General features: G+C 45.1%; 1 protein-coding gene across 1 annotated transcript in view; it reads left to right on the top strand.

Annotated features, from left to right (window-relative positions):
* LOC110492818 (voltage-dependent T-type calcium channel subunit alpha-1G-like) overlaps window positions 1-20000 on the top strand; it is a 230248-nt gene that overhangs the window by 79501 nt on the left and 130747 nt on the right. Inside the window, 2 exon segments of the mRNA XM_090201677.1 lie at window positions 5269-5383; window positions 7149-7304. Of these exon segments, the coding sequence (XP_090057803.1) occupies window positions 5269-5383; window positions 7149-7304 (271 nt within the window).

Genomic DNA, 20000 nt, shown 5'->3' with positions numbered 1-20000 from the left:
GTCTAATGGAGAACATTAAACAGTACTGGTCTAATGGAAAGTACCAAACAGTACTGGTCTAATGGAAAGTACCAAACAGTACTGGTCTAATGGAAAGTACCAAACAGTACTGGTCTAATGGAAAGTACCAAACAGTACTGGTCTAATGGAAAGTACCAAACAGTACTGGTCTAATGGAAAGTACCAAACAGTACTGGTCTAATGGAGAGTACTAAACAGTACTGGTCTAATGGAGAGCATTAAACAGTACTGGTATAATGGAGAGTACCAAACATTACTGGTCTAATGGAGAGCATTAAACAGTACTGGTCTAATGGAAAGTACCAAACAGTACTGGTCTAATGGAAAGTACCAAACAGTACTGGTCTAATGGAAAGTACCAAACAGTACTGGTCTAATGGAAAGTACCAAACAGTACTGGTCTAATGGAAAGTACCAAACAGTACTGGTCTAATGGAAAGTACCAAACAGTACTGGTCTAATGGAGAGTACTAAACAGTACTGGTCTAATGGAGAGTACTAAACAGTACTGGTCTAATGGAGAGCATTAAACAGTACTGGTATAATGGAGAGTACCAAACATTACTGGTCTAATGGAGAGCATTAAACAGTACTGGTCTAATGGAGAGCATTAAACAGTACTGGTCTAATGGAGAGCATTAAACAGCACTGGTCTAATGGAGAGCATTAAACAGTACTGGTCTAATGGTAAGTACCAAACAGTACTGGTCTAATGGAGAACATTAAACAGTACTGGTCTAATGGAGAGCATTAAACAGTACTGGTCTAATGGAGAGCATTAAACAGTACTGGTCTAATGGAGAGCATTAAACAGCACTGGTCTAATGGAAACTACCAAACAGTACTGGTCTAATGGAAAGTACCAAACAGTACTGGTCTAATGGAAAGTACTAAACAGTACTGGTCTAATGGAAAGTACCAAACAGTACTGGTCTAATGGAGAGCATTAAACAGCACTGGTCTAATGGAGAGCATTAAACAGTACTGGTCTAATGGTAAGTACCAAACAGTACTGGTCTAATGGAGAACATTAAACAGTACTGGTCTAATGGAGAGCATTAAACAGTACTGGTCTAATGGAGAACATTAAACAGTACTGGTCTAATGGAGAACATTAAACAGTACTGGTCTAATGGAGAGCATTAAACAGTACTGGTCTAATGGAGAGCATTAAACAGCACTGGTCTAATGGTAAGTACCAAACAGTACTGGTCTAATGGAGAACATTAAACAGTACTGGTCTAATGGAAAGTACCAAAAAGTACTGGTCTAATGGAAAGTACCAAAAAGTACTTGTCTAATGGAAAGTACAAAACAGTACTGGTCTAATGGAAAGTACCAAACAGTACTGGTCTAATGGAGAGCATTAAACAGTACTGGTCTAATGGAAAGTACCAAACAGTACTGGTCTAATGGAGAGCATTAAACAGTACTGGTCTAATGGAGAGCATTAAACAGTACTGGTCTAATGGAAAGTACCAAAAAGTACTGGTCTAATGGAAAGTACCAAAAAGTACTTGTCTAATGGAAAGTACAAAACAGTACTGGTCTAATGGAAAGTACCAAACAGTACTGGTCTAATGGAAAGTACCAAACACTACTGGTCTAATGGAAAGTACCAAACAGTACTGGTCTAATGGAGAGTACTAACGAATGTTCCACTTGAAACTGGAGGGAAGAACAGAACAAGTGAGGAATGAGAAAGACGGATAGAATGACAGGAATGTGGAGATACCCTCCTTTCATCAGCGTCCCTCGTTCAGCCTGGTTAGCCGCTGGTGCGCTTAGGGATATTAGAGAGGGAAATTAGACCTATAAATTAGTACCGTACAGCCTACACACACTCACACACACACACACACATATACATATATATTCACACTCCTGGGCCAGACTACACTCAATCATATGACCCAATGAAGAGATGAGTCTTCAGTAAAGACTTAAAGGTTGAGACAGAGTCTGTGTCTCTCACATGGGTAGGCAGACCATTCCATAAAAATGGAGCTCTATAGGAGAAAGCCCTGCCTCCAGCTGTTTGCTTAGAAATTCTACGGACAATTAGGAGGCCTGCGTCTTGTGACTGTAGCGTACGTGTAGGTATGTACGGCAGGACCAAATCGGAAAGATAGGTAGGAGCAAGGCCATGTAATGCTTTGTAGTTTAGCAGTAAAACCTTGAAATCAGCCCTTGCCTTAACAGGAAGCCAGTGTATGGAGGCTAGCACTGGAGTAATATGATCAAACTGTTTGGTTCTAGTCAGGATTCTAGCAGCCGTATTTAGCACTAACTGAAGTGTATTTAGTGCTTTATCCGGGTAGCCTGAAAGTAGAGCATTGCAGTAATCTAACCTAGAAGTAACAAAAGCATGGATTATTAAAATCTGCATCATTTTTGGACAGAAAGTTTCAGATTTTTGCAATGTTGCGTAGATGGAAAAAGCTGTCCTTGAAACAGTCTTGATATGTTCGTCAAAAGAGAGATCAGGGTCCAGAGTAACGCCGAGGTCCTTCACAGTTTTATTTGAGACGACTGTACAACCATCAAGATGAATTGTCAGATTCAACAGAAGATATCTTTGTTTATTGGGACCTAGAACAAGCATCTCTGTTTTGTCCGAGTTTAAAAGTAGAAAGTTTGCAGCCATCCACTTCCTTATGTCTGAAACACAGGCTTCTAGCGAGGGCAATTTTGGGGCTTCAACATGTTTCATTGAAATGTACAGCTGTGTGTCATCCGCATAGCAGTGAAAGTTAACATTATGTTTTCGAATGACATCCCCAAGAGGTAAAATATATATTGAAAACAATAGTGATCCTAAAACGGAACCTAGAGGAACACCGACATGTACAGTTGATTTGTCAGAGGACAAACTATTCACAGAGAAAAACTGATATCTTTCCGACAGATAATATCTAAACCAGGCCAGAACTTGTCCGTATAGACAAAGTTGGCTTTCCAATATCTCCAAAAGAATGTGGTGATCGATGGTATCAAAAGCAGCACTAAGGTCTAGGAGCACGAGGAGAGATGCAGAGCCTCGGTCTGATGCCATTAAAAGGTAATTTACCACCTTCACAAGTGCAGTCTCAGTGCTATGATGGGGTCTAAAACCAGACTGAAGCATTTCGTATACATTGCTTGTCTTCAGGAAGGCAGTGAGTTGCCGCGCAACAGCTTTTTTTTTGAGAGAGGAATGGAAGATTCGATATTGACCAATAGTTTTAAAAATATTTTCTGGGTCAAGGTTTGGCTTTTTCAAAAGAGGCTTTATTCCTGCCACTTTTAATGAGTTTGGTACACATCCTGTGGATAGAGAGCTGTTTATTATGTTCAACATAGGAGGGCCAAGCACAGGAAGCAGCTCTTTCAGTAGTTCAGTTGGAATAGAGTCCAGTATGCAGCTTGAAGGTTTAGAGGCCATGATTATTTTCATCATTGTGACAGGAGATATAGTATTAAAACACTTGAGTGTCTCTCTTGATCCTAGGTCCTGGCAGAGTTGTGCAGACTCAGGACAACTGAGCTTTGAAGGAATATGCAGATTTAAAGAGGAGTCCGTAATTTGCTTTCTAATGATCATGATCTTTTCCTCAAAGAAGTTCATGAATTTATTACTGCTGAAGTGAAAGCCATCCTCACTTGGGGAATGCTGCTTTTTAGTTAGCTTTGCGACTGTATCAAAAATACATTTAGGATTGTTCTTATTTTCCTCAATTAAGTTGGAAAATGATCGGGCAGCAGTGAGGGCTCTTCGATACTGCACGGTCTTTCCAAGCTAGTCGGAAGACTTCCAGTTTGGTGTGGCGCCATTTCCGTTCCAATTTTCTGGAAGCTTGCTTCAGAGCTCGGGTATTTTCTGTATACCAGGGAGCTAGTTTCTTATGACAAATGTTTTTAGTTTTTAGGGGTGCAACTGCATCTAGGGTATTGTGCAAGCTTAAATTGACTTCCTCAGTTAGGTGGTTAACTGATTGTTGTCCTCTGATGTCCTTGGGTAGGCAGAGGGAGTCTGGAAGGGCATCAAGGAATCTTAGTGTTGTCTGTGAATTTATAGCACACATTTTGATGCTCCTCGGTTGGGTCTGAGCAGATTATTTGTTGCAATTGCAAACTTAATAAAATGGTGGTCCGATAGTCCAGGATTATGAGGAAAACATTAAGATCCACAACATTTATTCCATGGGACAAAACTAGGTCCAGCGTATGACTGTGACAGTGAGTAGGTCCATAGACATGTTGGACAAAACCCACAGAGTCGATGATGGCTCCGAAAGCCTTTTGGAGTGGGTCTGTGGACGTTTCCATGTGAATATTAAAGTCACCAGAAACTACAAGCTTATCTGCTATGACTTCAAGGCGACTGGAATTCAGGGAACTCAATGAGGAACGCTGTATATGGCCTAGGAGGCCTGTAAACAGTAGCTATAAAAAGTGATTGAGTAGGCTGCATAGATTTCATGACTAGAAGCTCAAAAGACGAAAACAGATTTTTTTTATTTGTCAATTGAAATTTGCTATCGTAAATGTTAGCAACACCTCTGCCTTTGCGGGATGCACGGGGGTTATGGTCGCTAATGTAACCAGGAGGTGAGGCCTCATTTAATGTGTATATATATATATATATATATATATACACACACACACACAAACACACGCATATCCCACAGGGTCAGTTCTTTGCTATTCATAATCACACAACTATAGAACAACTGCAGACTGAAACAATGGGAGGTTGAATCTTTCCATCGTATTTTCTCATGACACCCTTTGCTGCCCTCTCTCAACCTCTCTGTCTCTTTCATAATGCACTTATTGACCATCATGTTCAGATGAGAGAAACAGGGAGGGAGGGAGGGAGGGATGGAGGGAGGGAGGCAGGGAGTAAAGAGGTAAGGAAATAAGGAAGTAAGGGGCTTTATTGGCATGGGAAACATATGTTAACATTGCCAAAGCAAGTGAAATAGATAACAAACAAACGTGAAATAAACAAATAAAAATGATTAGTAAACACTACTCACAGAAGTTCCAAAAGAATAAGGACATTTCAAATGCCATATTATGTCTATATACAGTGTTGTAACAATGTGCAAATAGTTGAAGTACTATAGGGAAAATAAATAAACATTATTATGGGTTGTATTTACAATGCTGTTTGTTCTTCACTAGTTGCCCTTTTTTTCTCTCTCTCTCTCTCTCTCTCTCTCTCTCTCTCTCTCTCTCTCTCTCTCTCTCTCTCTTCATCAGTATATTGGGCATGCATCTGTTTGGCTGTAAGTTTGGATCAGAGAGAGATGGAGACACTCTACCAGATAGGAAGAACTTTGACACTCTGCTCTGGGCCATCGTCACCGTGTTTCAGGTAAGATCTGTCTACCTCCCTCTCTCTCTCTCCTTCCCTCTCTCCCTCCCTTCCCTCTCTCTCTCCCTCGCTCCTTCCATCTCTCCCGCTTTCACTACAAAATCAAAGTCTGCCAGACATTTCCAAATCTCAAACTTGGCCAACTACCAAAATTAGTTCATTTGCCAAGCCATCTGTTTTATAGGTCCAACTACACACCAACTGCATGTGAACAATAAACAGCTGCTCTCTATTTGCACTATTCCTCTTAAATCCCTCCCTCCATCCCATACCTCCCTTCCTTCCTTCCTTCTTCACTCCATCTGTCCCTCCCTACCTCCCTCCCTCCATCCCATACCTCCCTTCCTTCCTTCCTTCCTTCCTTCTTCACTCCATCTGTCCCTCCCTACCTCCCTCCCTCCATCCCATACCTCCCTTCCTTCCTTCCTTCCTTCCTTCTTCACTCCATCTGTCCCTCCCTACCTCCCTACCTCCATCCCATACCTCCCTTCCTTCCTTCCTTCCTTCCTTCTTCACTCCATCTGTCCCTCCCTACCTCCCTCCCTCCATCCCATACCTCCCTTCCTTCCTTCCTTCCTTCCTTCTTCACTCCATCTGTCCCTCCCTACCTCCCTACCTCCATCCCATACCTCCCTTCCTTCCTTCCTTCCTTCCTTCCTTCTTCACTCCATCTGTCCCTCCCTACCTCCCTACCTCCATCCCATACCTCCCTTCCTTCCTTCCTTCCTTCTTCACTCCATCTGTCCCTCCCTACCTCCCTACCTCCATCCCATACCTCCCTTCCTTCCTTCCTTCCTTCCTTCTTCACTCCATCTGTCCCTCCCTACCTCCCTACCTCCATCCCATACCTCCCTTCCTTCCTTCCTTCCTTCTTCACTCCATCTGTCCCTCCCTACCTCCCTACCTCCATCCCATACCTTCCTTCCTTCCTTCCTTCCTTCTTCACTCCATCTGTCCCTCCCTACCTCCCTCCCTCCATCCCATACCTCCCTTCCTTCCTTCCTTCCTTCCTTCTTCACTCCATCTGTCCCTCCCTACCTCCCTACCTCCATCCCATACCTCCCTTCCTTCCTTCCTTCCTTCCTTCCTTCTTCACTCCATCTGTCCCTCCCTACCTCCCTACCTCCATCCCATACCTCCCTTCCTTCCTTCCTTCCTTCTTCACTCCATCTGTCCCTCCCTACCTCCCTACCTCCATCCCATACCTCCCTTCCTTCCTTCCTTCCTTCTTCACTCCATCTGTCCCTCCCTCCCTCCCTCCCTCCATCCCATACCTCCCTTCCTTCCTTCCTTCCTTCTTCACTCCCTCCCTCCCTCCCTCCCTCCCTCCCTCCCTCCCTCCCTCCCTCCCTCCCTCCCTCCCTCCCTCCCTCCCTCCCTCCCTCCCTCCCTCCATCCCATACCTCCCTTCCTTCCTTCCTTCCTTCCTTCCTTCCTTCCTTCCTTCCTTCCTTCCTTCCTTCCTTCCTTCCTTCCTTCCTTCTTCACTCCCTCCCTCCCTCCCTCCCTCCCTCCCTCCCTCCCTCCCTCCCTCCCTCCCTCCCTCCCTCCCTCCCTCCCTCCCTCCCTCCCTCCCTCCCTCCCTCCCTCCATCCCATACCTCCCTTCCTTCCTTCCTTCCTTCTTCACTCCACCTGTCCCTCCCTACCTCCCTACCTCCATCCCATACTTCCCTTCCTTCCTTCCTTCCTTCCTTCCTTTTTCCTCCTTCCATCCCTCCCTCGCTCTCTCTCTTTCTTTCTCTCTCCTCCCTCCCTCTCTCCAGATCCTAACTCAGGAGGACTGGAACAAGGTTCTCTATAATGGTATGGCCTCCACCACTCCTGTGGCCGCTCTCTACTTCATCGCCCTCATGACCTTTGGGAACTACGTCCTCTTCAACCTTCTGGTGGCCATTTTGGTCGAGGGCTTCCAGACTGAGGTGAACTAAGTAAACCAAATACCACACACAGGCACATAACGAGATGGGAACTAACACCTGGGCTGAGGGCTTGGACATTACATCTTCTATTCATCCACCTTGACTCTCACCTCTAAATCTGTTCATCTCTAATTGTGTCACCTATTATTACTCTTCCTCATCTTCTCTCCTCCTCCTCCTCCTCCTCTTTCTGACACGTGCTCTTCATCAGTCTTTACCCTCTCTCCATCCCTCTCTCTTTTCCCAAATGAAAGGTTGTCATATTTAATGATTTTCCTTACGGTGATGTCATCCGTCATCAGGAAAAGATGCTTCCATCACAATGACATTCTTCTGCTCTCTCATCCTCCTTTTTACATTCTTCCTTTTTGTTATCCCTCCCTCCCTTCTGCTCTTCGCCCATAAAACAGAAGACAAATCTCTCGCTCTCTGCATAGCCGCGATTCTTCTCTGACAGAGAGAGCGAGAGAGGTTTAGTGAGGGAGGGAAAGAGAGGGAAACAGGCTGACAGAGAGAGAGAGACAGAGCAATGGAGAAACACAAAGAGATAGATAAGGAGACAGAGGAGGGATGAATGGGAGATGAGAGATGAATGTATGTCTTTGTTGACAGTCAGATAGCATAGTTCTCATCCTTACTGTAAGAGTGTGGCGTTTCAGCGCAGCTAGACATAGACTGTAATGGTTGTCTCGGAGGACAAAGTCGAAAAATGACATCTCTTGTTTGGCTTCTGCTTGGTTTTAATTGAACATTCCAATTGAACATTCCATCTCTTGCTCGTTCATCTGTCTCTATCCCTCTCTCGTTCTGTCTGTCTCTCTCTTTCTCTCTCTCTGACTTGTGATAGCACCTGTGCTTTGATCTCTTGTGGTCTTAGTTAGAACAGCTGAGAGAAGAGGAGAAGGGAGGAAAAAAGTATAGACAGGATAGAGGAGCAGACATACTCATATTTAAAAGACGGATTGATTGGTCTGCTTTCTAGCTATTAGTTGTTACAACAGTCTGCTTTCTAGGTCAGTTATCTGGATGACATGGTGTTCAGAATAACACAGTCATGTCCAACATCTCCTTTATGAGCCCTCAATACCACCTGGCATCATTCAGGTCAGTTAGGAATGAATCGGGTATTATTTATAGCCAGAGAGAAGTGACTGTGGCTATGGAATAAACACAGCTCTTAGCTGAACCATTTATGGACGACACATGGCAGCTGTAAAAGTTACCATTACTTTTTATGTTACGTCTGTAGCAAGTCTTGTTTTTAAGTACCCTTGTAGCGACTGAACCTTTCAAGTATATTGAACAGTAAACTCCAGCACACCGAACATACTGTACCTCTCTGGTCAGACTGAATGGAATGGATTCATCTTAACCCACCAGACCAGCTGTCATAGATAGTCCTCACCTGGCAGACATAGAGAGAGAGACATACAGACAGAAACAGAGAGGGAGGGACTGGAGGGAGGGGAAGGGAGAGAGCGAGACAAGGACTAGAGAGAGAGAGACATACAGACAGAGACAGAGAGGGAGGGACTGGAGAGAGGGGGAGGGAGAGAGCAAGACAAGGACTAGAGAGAGAGAGACATACAGACAGAGACAGAGAGGGAGGGACTGGAGAGAGGGGGAGGGAGAGAGCAAGACAAGGACTAGAGAGAGAGAGAAAGCAAAAGAGAGAGAGAGGCCATGAGCAGATGAGCTCTCACATTTTTCAGGATGTTTTTACATGAAGGTAGGTTTAGAGTTAGATGAACTTTTTGGATTTTTCGGCTCCAAACCTATAACCTGTTTTTGGACAAAATTACCTGGAAGGATTCCTACTACCAAAGATTCTTATTTCCAAGCACAAAATAATTGTCCACCTCAACAACAGCCCCGCAACCAGATCCGGAGAGCTGGAGGTGGAGAGAGACGTATCTGCACTCTGGACTGTGGTGAGAGAACATCAACAGGAGAGAGAGCAGGAGATGAACAGAGCACTAGAGGAGAGGATCATACTGCTGGAGGAGATGGAGAGTGGGATGGCGTGGGACAGAAAACCACCCATTAGATAGCTGGTCACCCCCGCAGAGGAGTCAGCAGAACAGCCCACCCCAGACCCTGACCATAGCCTCGACATCACACCAGGACATACAAATGAAAAACCCCAAGCCCAGGAGATCCCACTGCCTCTGACCCCCCGGACCTACACATAGAGGACCCACGCCGAGAGGACCTACACATAGAGGAACCACGCCGAGAGGACCTACACATAGAGGACCCACGCCGAGAGGACCTACACATAGAGGACCCACGCCGAGAGGACCTACACATAGATGACCCACGCCGAGAGGACCGACACAAAGAGGACCCACGCCGAGAGGACCTACACATAGAGGACCCACGCCGAGAGGACCTACACATAGAGGACCCACGCCGAGAGGACCTACACATAGAGGACCCACGCCGAGAGGACCTACACATAGAGGACCCACGGCGAGAGGACCTACACATAGATGACCCACGCCGAGAGGACCGACACAAAGAGGACCCACGCCGAGAGGACCTACACATAGAGGACCCACGCCGAGAGGACCTACACATAGAGGACCCACGCCGAGAGGACCTACACATAGAGGACTCATGCCGAGAGGACCCACACCCCATTTAGGCACCATGAGATCAGACCTATGCCCCTCCTGCCCACCCCATGCCCCCTCACTCCCGCAAAGAGGTCCTCAACATGAAAGTCACACATGCGCCCAGGCCATGAGCAGACAAACAGGCCCAACCACCCCTCTTACACTAGCCCAAGCCAATGGTATGTACCAGATGCTCAGCAGGCTCTGCTCACACTTACTGGCCTAAGGCCAAACCATACGACTAACAATACTGGTCACTTTATGTAACACTAAGCCTTCACTATCTCATCTTGAAATATCCAAGGCCTGAGGTCATCTGCCTTTGGCCTAAACAGCAGGAACTTGGACTTCATCAAAGAAATCGGAAATACAGACATTGTCATCCTACAAGAAACATGGTATAGAGGAGATGGACGCACTGGTTTCTCTCTAGGTTACAGAGAGCTGGTAGTCCCTTCCACCAAACAACCAGGTGGAAAAACAGGAAAGGGAATCAGGGGTATGCTAATTTGGTATAGATCAGACCTACAGTTGAAGTCGGAAGTTTACATAAACTTAGGTCAGTCAATAAAACTAGTTTTTCAACCAATCCACACATTTCTTGTTAACAAACTATCTTTTTGGCAAGTCGGTTAGGACATCTACTTTGTGCATGACACAAGTAATTTTTCCAACAATTGTTTACAGACAGATTATTTCACTTATAATTCACTGTATCACAATTCCAGTTGGTCAGAAGTTTATATACACTAGGTTGACTGTACCTGAGTTTGGAAAATTCCAGAAAATGAAGTCATGGCTTTAGAAGCTTCTGATAGGGTAATTGACATCATTTGAGTCAATTGGAGGCGTACCTATGTATTTATTTCAAGACCTACCTTCAAACACAGTGCCTCTTTGCTTGACATCATGGGAAAATCAAAAGAAATCAGCCAAGACCTCAGAAAAAAATGTCTGGTTCAACCTTGGGAGCAATTTCCAAACTCCAGAAGGCACCACGTTCATCTGTACAAACAACAGTATGCAAGTATAAACACCATGGCACCACACAGCCGCCATACTGCTCAGGAAGGAGATGCGTTCTGTTACTTGGAGATGAACGTACTTGTGACCTTGTGATGATACTGGAGGAAACCGGAACAAAAGTATTTATATCCACAGTAAAACAAGTCCTATATCGACATAACCTGAAAGGCCACTAGGCAAGGAAGAAGCCACTGCTCCAAAACCACCATAAAAAAGCTAGACTACGGTTTGCAACTAACTGCACATGGGCACAAAGATCGTACTTTTTGGAAAAATGTCCTCTGGTCATAATGACCATCAATATGTTTTGAGAAAAAAGGGGGAGGCTTGCAATCCGAGCAACACCATCCCAACCGTGAAGCACGGGGGTGGCAGCATCATGTTGTGGGGGTGCTTTGCTGCAGGAGGGACTGGTGCACTTCACAAAATAGATGGCTTCATGAGGATGGAAAATTATGTGGATATATTGAAGCAACATCTCAAGACATCAATCATGACGTTAAAGCTTGGTCGGTCGGCAATGGGTCTTCCAAATGGACAATGACTTACAAAGTTGTGGCAAAATGGCTTAACTACACAAAGTCAAGTTTTGGCAGTGGCCATCACAAAGCCCTGACCTCAATCCTATAGAAAATATGTGTGCAGAACTGAAAAGGTGTGAGCAAGTAGGCCTACAATCCTGACTCAGTTACACGTGCTCTGTCAGGAAGAATGGGCCAAAATTCACCCAACTTATTGTGGGGAGCTTGTGGAAGGCTACCCGAAATGTTTGACCCAAGTTAAACAATTTAAAGGCAATGCTATCAAAAACTAATTGAGTGTATGTAAACTTCTGACCCACTGGGAATATGATGAATGAAAAAAAAGCTGAAATAAATCGTTCTCTCTGACATTTCACATTATTAAATAAAGTGGTGATCCTAACTGACCTAAGACAGGGATTTTTTACTAGGATTAAATGTCAGGAATTGTGAAAAACTGAATTTAAGTGTATTTGCGCTAAGGTGTACAGTGGGGCAAAAAAAGTAATTAGTCAGCCACCAATTGTGCAAGTTCTCCCACTTAAAAAGATGAGAGAGGGCTGTAATTGTCATATTAGGTACACTTCAACTATGACAGACAAAATGAGAAAACAAAATCTAGAAAATCACATTGTAGGATTTTTAATGAATTTATTTGCAAATTATGGTGGAAAGTCAAAAAAAGTTCCATTAAAGTTCGTAGAAACATGTCAATCGATGTATATAAACAACCTTTAGGATGTTTTTATCATAAATTCCGTTATCATTAGAAAGGAAAGGGGGCGGAATAAACAACTCATAGCTTTCAGCTGAGCCACTTACTGTGAGTGGTCTTATTCTCTCCCCTTTCACAATAGAAGCCTGAAACAACTGTCTAAAGACTGTTTGACATCTAGTGGAAGCAATCACTTGAAAAACTACAAATCTCAGATTTCCCACTTCCTGGTTGGATTTTTCTCAGGTTTTCGCCTGCCATATGAGTCCTGTTATACTCACAGACATAATTGTAACAGTTTCAGAATCTTCAGAGGGTTTTCTATTCAAATCTACCAATAATTTGCATATCCTAGCGTCTGGGCTTGAGTAGCAGGCAATTTACTCTGGGCATGCTTTTCATCCGGACGTGAAAATACTGCCCCCTAGCCCAAAGAGGTTATTAAGAAATGCTATAGAAGGAAGGACGGTAAGTGTGGAAATCTACCATGAAACAATTAGGCAACAAATTCAATCCCTTTTAGACAACTTCCTGAACAAAACATTCCACTGTAATAGTGAAGGTGTAAACTTGGCAGTAGAAAACCTAAACACTATATTTGACCTCTCAGCTTCCTTGTCAAATCTAAAATGTTCTAACAGAAATCCAAAGAAAATGAACGACAATGACAAATGGTTTGATGAAGAATGCAAAAACCTAAGAAAGAAATTGAGAAACCTGTCTGACCAAAACATAGAGACCCAGAAAACCTGAGCCTACGCCTTCACTATGGTGAATCACTAACACAATACAGAAATACACTCCGGAAAACAAAGGAACAGTACGTCATAAATCAGCTCAATGTAATTGAAGAATCCATAGACTCTAAACACTTCTGGAAAAATTGGAAAACACTAAACAAACAACAAACCAAACAGTTATCTATCCAAATGGGTAAACCACTTATCCAATCTTGTTGGACCTATAACTAAGAACAAACACAAAAGCATATACATGATCAAATACAAATCTTAGAATAAACTATTAAAGTCTACCAGAACCCAATGGACAATTTTAACGAGTGTTCTGAGTGTCGGGAAGCAAGTGAGGGCAGTAAGTGTTTTAATAAATAAACAAAACAATACACACCAATATTTGGAACCAAGGACTGATCACCCTAATCCACAAAAGTGGAGACAAATTTGAACCCACAAACTATTGTGGGATATGTGTCAACAGCAACCTTGGGACAATCATCTGCATTATCATTAACAGCAGACAAGTTCATTTCCTTGAAATGTCAAATTTCCTTTTATCAAATTATCGCACAACAGACCACGTAGTCACCCTGCGCAGCCTAATTGACAAACAAACAAACTAAAACAAAGACAAAATCTTCTCATGATTTGTTGATTTCAAAAAAGCCTTAGACTCAATTTGGAATGAGGGTCTGCTATACAAAATTATGGAAAGTGGTGTTGGGGGAAAAACATACAACATCATAAAATCTATGTACACAAACAACAAATGTGTTTTTAATATTGACAAAAAAACACACATTTCTTTCCACAGGTCCATGGGGTGAGACAGGGATAAAGCTTAAGCCCCACCCTCTTCAACATATATATCAATGAATAGGAGAGGGCACTAGAACAGTCTGCAACACCCAGCCTCACCCTACTAGAATCTGAAGTCAAATGTCTACTGTTTGCTGAGGATCTGGTGTTTCTGTCCCCAAACAAGGAGGGCCCACAGCAGCACCTAGATCTTCTGCACAGATTCTATCAAACCTGGGCCCTGACAGTAAATCTCAGTAAGACAAAAATAATGGTGTTCCAGAAAAGGTCCAGTTGCCAGGCCCATGAATACACATTCCATCTAGACACCGTTGCCCTAGAGCACGTAAAAATGTATACATACATCGGCCTAAACTTCAGCGCCATAGTTAACTTCCACAAAGCCCTGAACGATCTGAGAGAAGGCAATAAGGGCATTCTATGCCATCAAAAGGACCATAAAACTTGACATACCAATTAGGAACTGGCTAAAAATACTTGAATCAGTAATAGAACCCATTGCCTTTTATGGATGTGGGTTCTGGGTTCCGCTCACCAACCTGGAATTCACAAAATGGGACAAACACCAAATTGAGACTCTGCATGCAGAATTCTGCAAAAATGTCCTTTGTGTACAACGTAAAATACCAAATAATGCATGCAGAGCAGGATTGGTCCGATGCCCGCAAATGATCAAAATCCAGAAAAGAGCCGTTAAATTCTGCAACCACCTAAAAGGACCTGATTCCCAAACCTTCCATTACAAAGCCATCACCTACAGAGAGATGAACCTGGAGAAGAGTCCCTTAAGCAAGCTGGTCTTGAGGCTCTGTTCACAAACATAAACAGACCCCACAGAGCCCCATGACAGCAACACAATTAGACCCAACCAAATCATGATGAAACAAAAAGATAATTACTTGATACATTGGAAAGAAATAACAAAATAAATGTGCAAACTAGAATGCTATTTGCCCCTAAACGGAGAGTACACAGTGGCAGAATACCTGACCACTGTGACCAAAATAAGAAAATCTTTGACTATGTTCAGACTCAGTGAGCATTGCCTTGCTGTAGGCAGACATGGCTCTCAAGAGAAGACAGGCTATGTGCTCACTGCCCACAAAATGAGGTGGAAACGGAGCTGCACTTCCTAACCTCCTGCCCAATATATGCCCATACTAGAGACATATATTTCCTTCAGATTAGACAGATCCACAAACAATTCCAAAACAAACCCAAACCCAAAAAACTCCCATATCTACTGGGTGAAATACCACAGTGTGCCATCACTGCAGCAAGATGTGTGACCTGTTGCCACAAGAAAAGGGCAACCAGTGAAGAACAAACACCATTGTCAATACAGCCCATATTTAAGTTTATTTTCCCTTTTGTAATTTAAATACTTGCACATCATAACATCATTGTCTTTCATCTTTTGGAGGGTTTGTGTAATATTTACTCTACATTTTTTATTGTTTAATTCACTTTTGTTTATTGTCTATTTCACTTGCTTTGGCAATGTTAACATGTGTTTCCCATGCCAATAAAGCCCTTTGAATTTAATTGAATTGAATTGAGAGGGAGAGACTAGGGAGAGTGAGAGTGAGAGTGAGAGTGAGAGGGAGAGGGAGAGGGAGAGGGAGAGACTAGGGAGTGGGAGGGAGAGGCAGAGGGAGAGGGAGAGGGAGAGGGAGAGACTAGGGAGTGGGAGGGAGAGAGAGGGAGAGGGAGAGGGAGAGACTAGGGAGTGGGAGGGAGAGAGGGGGAGAGAGAGGGAGAGGGAGAGGGAGAGGGAGAGGAGAGGGAGAGACCAGGGAGTGGGAGGGAGGGAGAGGGAGAGGGAGAGGGAGAGGGAGAAGGAGAGACTAGGGAGTGGGAGGGAGAGGCAGATGGAGAGGGAGAGGGAGAGACTAGGGAGTGGGAGGGAGAGAGACGGAGAGGGAGAGGGAGAGACTAGGGAGTGGGAGGGAGAGAGAGGGAGAGGGAGAGGGAGAGGGAGAGGAGAGGGAGAGGGAGAGACCAGGGAGTGGGAGGGAGGAAGAGGGAGAGGGAGAGGGAGAGGGAGAAGGAAGAGAGGGAGAGAGACAGAGAGAGACAGAGAGAGAGGGAGAGAGAGACAGAGAAAAAAGCGGGACAGATGGAGAGGGTGATCTAGAGAGAGTGTACAGCGATGTCAGCCAGTGATTGCTGAGCTCATAGATTTATAGATAATGTGAGAGGTCTCTGGCCTTTGACAAACCAGTCAGGATGACTACTAAAGACCTGGCACACATCTAGATTGAGATGTATTATTAGCTCACCAAGATAAACTCCACTTTACCTCACACAGAGACAGACAGACACCGTCTCCCCAATCTTGAGCCCTGATGTTGAAAATGTTTTTAAGCTAAGTTAGCCTAGACTTTCCCTCCTCCTCTCTTCCTCTCCTCTCTTCTTCTCTCTTCTTCTCCTCTCTTCCTCTCCTCCTCTCTTCCCCTCCTCTCTTCTCCTCCTCTCTTCGCCTCCTCTCTTCTCATCTCTTCCCTCCTCTCTTTCTCTCCTCCTCTCTTCCCCTCCTCACTTACCCCCTCCTCTCCTTCTCTTTTCCTCTCCTTCTCCTCTCCTCTTCCTCTCATCCTCATCTCCTTCTCCTCTTTTCTTCTCCCCCTCCTCTCCTCTTCTCCTCCTCTGGTTCTTTCCTCCTGTCCTCACAATTAATTTGAAAGCTGTTTGCTCAATTCATTCACAATTGTTTTCTAACATCCTTCTCACAGTTTATTTTTAATCGGCCGAACTTTACAGTGAGTCAGGGTTGCTAGGTATCGACAGGTTGAATGACGTGAGTTGGGATGAGAGATGTTTGGTTCTGGGGCCATGCCCTGGTATACACACACACACGCGCACACACACACACACACACTACACAGTATACTGTACTGTACTGACTGACGCCTGATGCTGTGCTGTGATGCTGTGTACTGATGCTGTGTACCCTCCACCTATGACTGATAACTGACTTACGGTATAACTTGTGAAGTTATAACTCATGCCTGAAATGCGTATGATTGGCCCAAAGACTTTATGCTATCACATTGAGCTGTGTTGCTGTGTGTTATTGCAACTTGGCTGCATTCTGCTATGATTGGCGGTTGAGCATCTCTTCTGTGTATACTGAAAGGATTTATATTCTGTGCATCTTTAGCATGATACAGAATATATACATTATATATCTGCCTGGTCAACTTAATTATCTTTCTGCTTTGTTTGCTGCTATGGTGCCTCTCCTCTCTATTCACCCTTTCTTATTTTCCTTTCTCTCACTTTTACTCATTATCTCTCTTTATCTCTCTCTTTCTATGTTCCTCTCTCTCACACCTTTTCTCTCTCCCTCGCTTTCTCTCTCCATTTCTCCTTCTCTCTACCCCCCTCTCTCTCTCTCTGTCTTCCTCTCCTTCTCTTCCTGTGGTAAAACATCACACACTTCCACTGTAGGAAGTGCCCACAAGAGAGGACTTGCATGTCCAGTTGAGCCTAGATCAACTGCCTCTAGGCTCAAGGGTATGTACTGCAATGTGCTCCCACCTCTTCACACACTCTCTCTCTCTCCCCTCTCTCTCTCTATCTCTCTCCCCCTCTCTCTCCCCCTCTCTCCCTCTCAGGCTCCCCCTGTCTCGCTACCCTCCACTACCCCGCTGCACGATGCCACGGCTGTTGAGACTAATCAGGTTGACAGTGTGTGTGTTCAACGTGTGTGTGTGTGTTCAACGTGTGTGTGTGTGTTCAACGTGTGTGTGTGTTCAACATGTGTGTGTGTTCAACGTGTGTGTGTGTTCAACGTGTGTGTGTTCAGTTATTGTGTGTGTTCCCTGTCTTAACTGTAGTGTCAGACGGTTGATCAGTAGTTGGTTGTTTTTATGTTGGAAAGCAGATCCTCACAGATGTCTCTCTCTTCAGGTCCATTGGGTTCCTTCCATTAGCGGAGCAAACAAATAAACGCACTAGAAACATGGCCCATAGTAGCCATAGTAGCCAAACTAAAGCCATAGTAGCCAAACGAAAGCTAAAGCACTACAGAAGAAATGTCCCTAAAGCCTCTCTGTTTATGGACGATAAAGAGACAGTCATTTAGAGCCAACGGAACAGCTTTAGAATAACAGGGATACAGTTAACCCTGGGAGAGGGATTTAAAGGGGAGTCTGCTCTGTGTGGTCTGCTGTGGTTATCCCTGTAGTTATCCCCCCCTCCCTCAGTGTGTGGATGTGCCTGCCCTGCCCTGCCCTGTCCTGAGCAGTCCCTGTATTTTTATCTGTTTATGAGTAACGGAGGTGGTTCGGTGAACATGACGATTTGCATTAGCACCCAGCGCTAATGCCTTGGCTTTAGCGCAGTGGGCTAACACAGTCTCGAGTCAGGCAGGCAGCTGATCGAAACCTGGTTGTCACATCTGCGTCTGAGGCCATCGAATCAGCGGTGCGACACTACTAGAGATCGTTAGAGACGTTGTCAGTGACTCCATCTACATTACATTACATTACTACATGCACACTCCCCCATCCAAAGCACATGTACTCATTTCTCCATTCACGCCTTCAGAGTGGCCTGATTGAGATTGTCTTGTGAGAAATGTATTGTTTTCTATCAGGCAATATTGGCATCAGTCCCTCCCTCCAGAGCCAGGTTTGTGGTCAGGCTGTGCTGTGGCTCCCTCCCTCCCTCCCTCCCTCCCTCCAGAGCCAAGTTTGTGGTCAGGCTGTGCTGTGGCTCCCTCCCTCCCTCCAGAGGCAGATTTGTGGTCAGGCTGTGCTGTGGCTCCCTCCCTCCATCTGTCCCTCCAGAGCCAGGTTTGTGGTCAGGCTGTGCTTTGGCTCCCTCTTTCCCTCCCTCCCTCCCTCCCTCCCTCCCTCCCTCCCTCCAGAGGCAGATCTGTGGTCAGGCTGTGTTTTCGTTCCCTCCCTCCCTCCCCTCTCCAGAGCCAGGTTTGTGGTCAGGCTGTGCTTTGGCTCCCTCCCTCCCTCCCTCCCTCCCTCCCTCCCTCCCTCCCTCCCTCCCTCCCTCCCTCCCTCCAGAGCCAGGTTTGTGGTCAGGCTGTGCTGTCCCTCCCTCCCTCCCTCCCTCCCTCCCTCCCTCCCTCCCTCTCCCTACTGTCTGCCTAAATTGTCCTGCCCGTTTGTAAACAAGCTATTTTCTATCCGTCTTCTCTTTCGCTGCTCCTGATCGACTCCCAGTAGAATACTGTTCCTGCTCCTTGTTCCTTCTTCTTGTGGTTTTCAAATAAAATGTCCTCCTTGGAACAGCTATTGATAGTGAAGCTACAGTGTGTTAATAAATGTCTTGTTAAAATAATACAGATGAATGATCAGATCAACCAAAGGACAACAACTTAGCTCGGTCAAAATCCATAAATATACTAATAATTCACGCATTAATTCATGAATTCATTCATTTTGTTCATTAGTAAAAGAGTACATTCCGTTTCAGATTTAAAATGTGTCCGGCTGTGAACAGCGACATGAGGATCATCAGCCGGAATGACTGTCAGCCTGTTCAGGCTGCTGCTACTGTGACAGACTGGTCAATAGTAGACAGAGTAGAAGCAGAGCAGTGCTTCGTTCGGTTCTAACAGTCATTTTTATCTCGTATCACATCACTGGAGCCTGGAACATTCAGAGTATCAGACACACTGCCTTCTCAGACAACACAGACCTGCCAAGTAGGCAGCAACCAGCCCTAAACCATAAGGTCTGAGCTCCATTTGTGATCAGTAATCTGAAATGAGTTTCAGCTCTCTGCCTGCCCTAGGTGAGCTGACTACTTATCTTATGGATAGGCAGCTTAGGGTTGAACCTTACCCTGTATCTCAAAATGGCCACTTCATGGTCAAACACTGACAGTCATCTTACTGGTTCAACCTCATTCCTCTTCCCCAGAAAGGTGATATGGGAGTCAGGCTGGCCCCGGGGTCACGGACATGGTCCCAGCCAAGGCCCCAGCTATGGTCCTGGCTGCATCCACATAGGAGGCCCCAGCTAGGGTCCCTTCCATACAGGCCTTACTGGGCTGTCCCTCTCGTAGAGAGAGTGGTCTCAGGGGTCCGGGGGACTCAGCTGGGCCCCTGGCCTAGTGTTGGGCCCACCGTGTGTACCACACACATCTCATGCACACATATACAGAGCAACACATACACCCAGGCACTATGTGCAACATTGGAGGAATGGAGCTGAACCCTCCTCCCTTTCCCTCCCTGGGGAGGAGTCTGGGTACCCACAATGCTTTGCGTGCCCACCATGAGTTGTTAGAAG

This window comes from Oncorhynchus mykiss, chromosome 16 (genome assembly GCF_057628025.1).
Source record: "Oncorhynchus mykiss isolate SJ-2025 chromosome 16, ASM5762802v1, whole genome shotgun sequence".
Lineage (NCBI taxonomy): Eukaryota > Metazoa > Chordata > Actinopteri > Salmoniformes > Salmonidae > Oncorhynchus > Oncorhynchus mykiss.
This window is presented reverse-complemented; position numbering and strand designations above follow the sequence as displayed.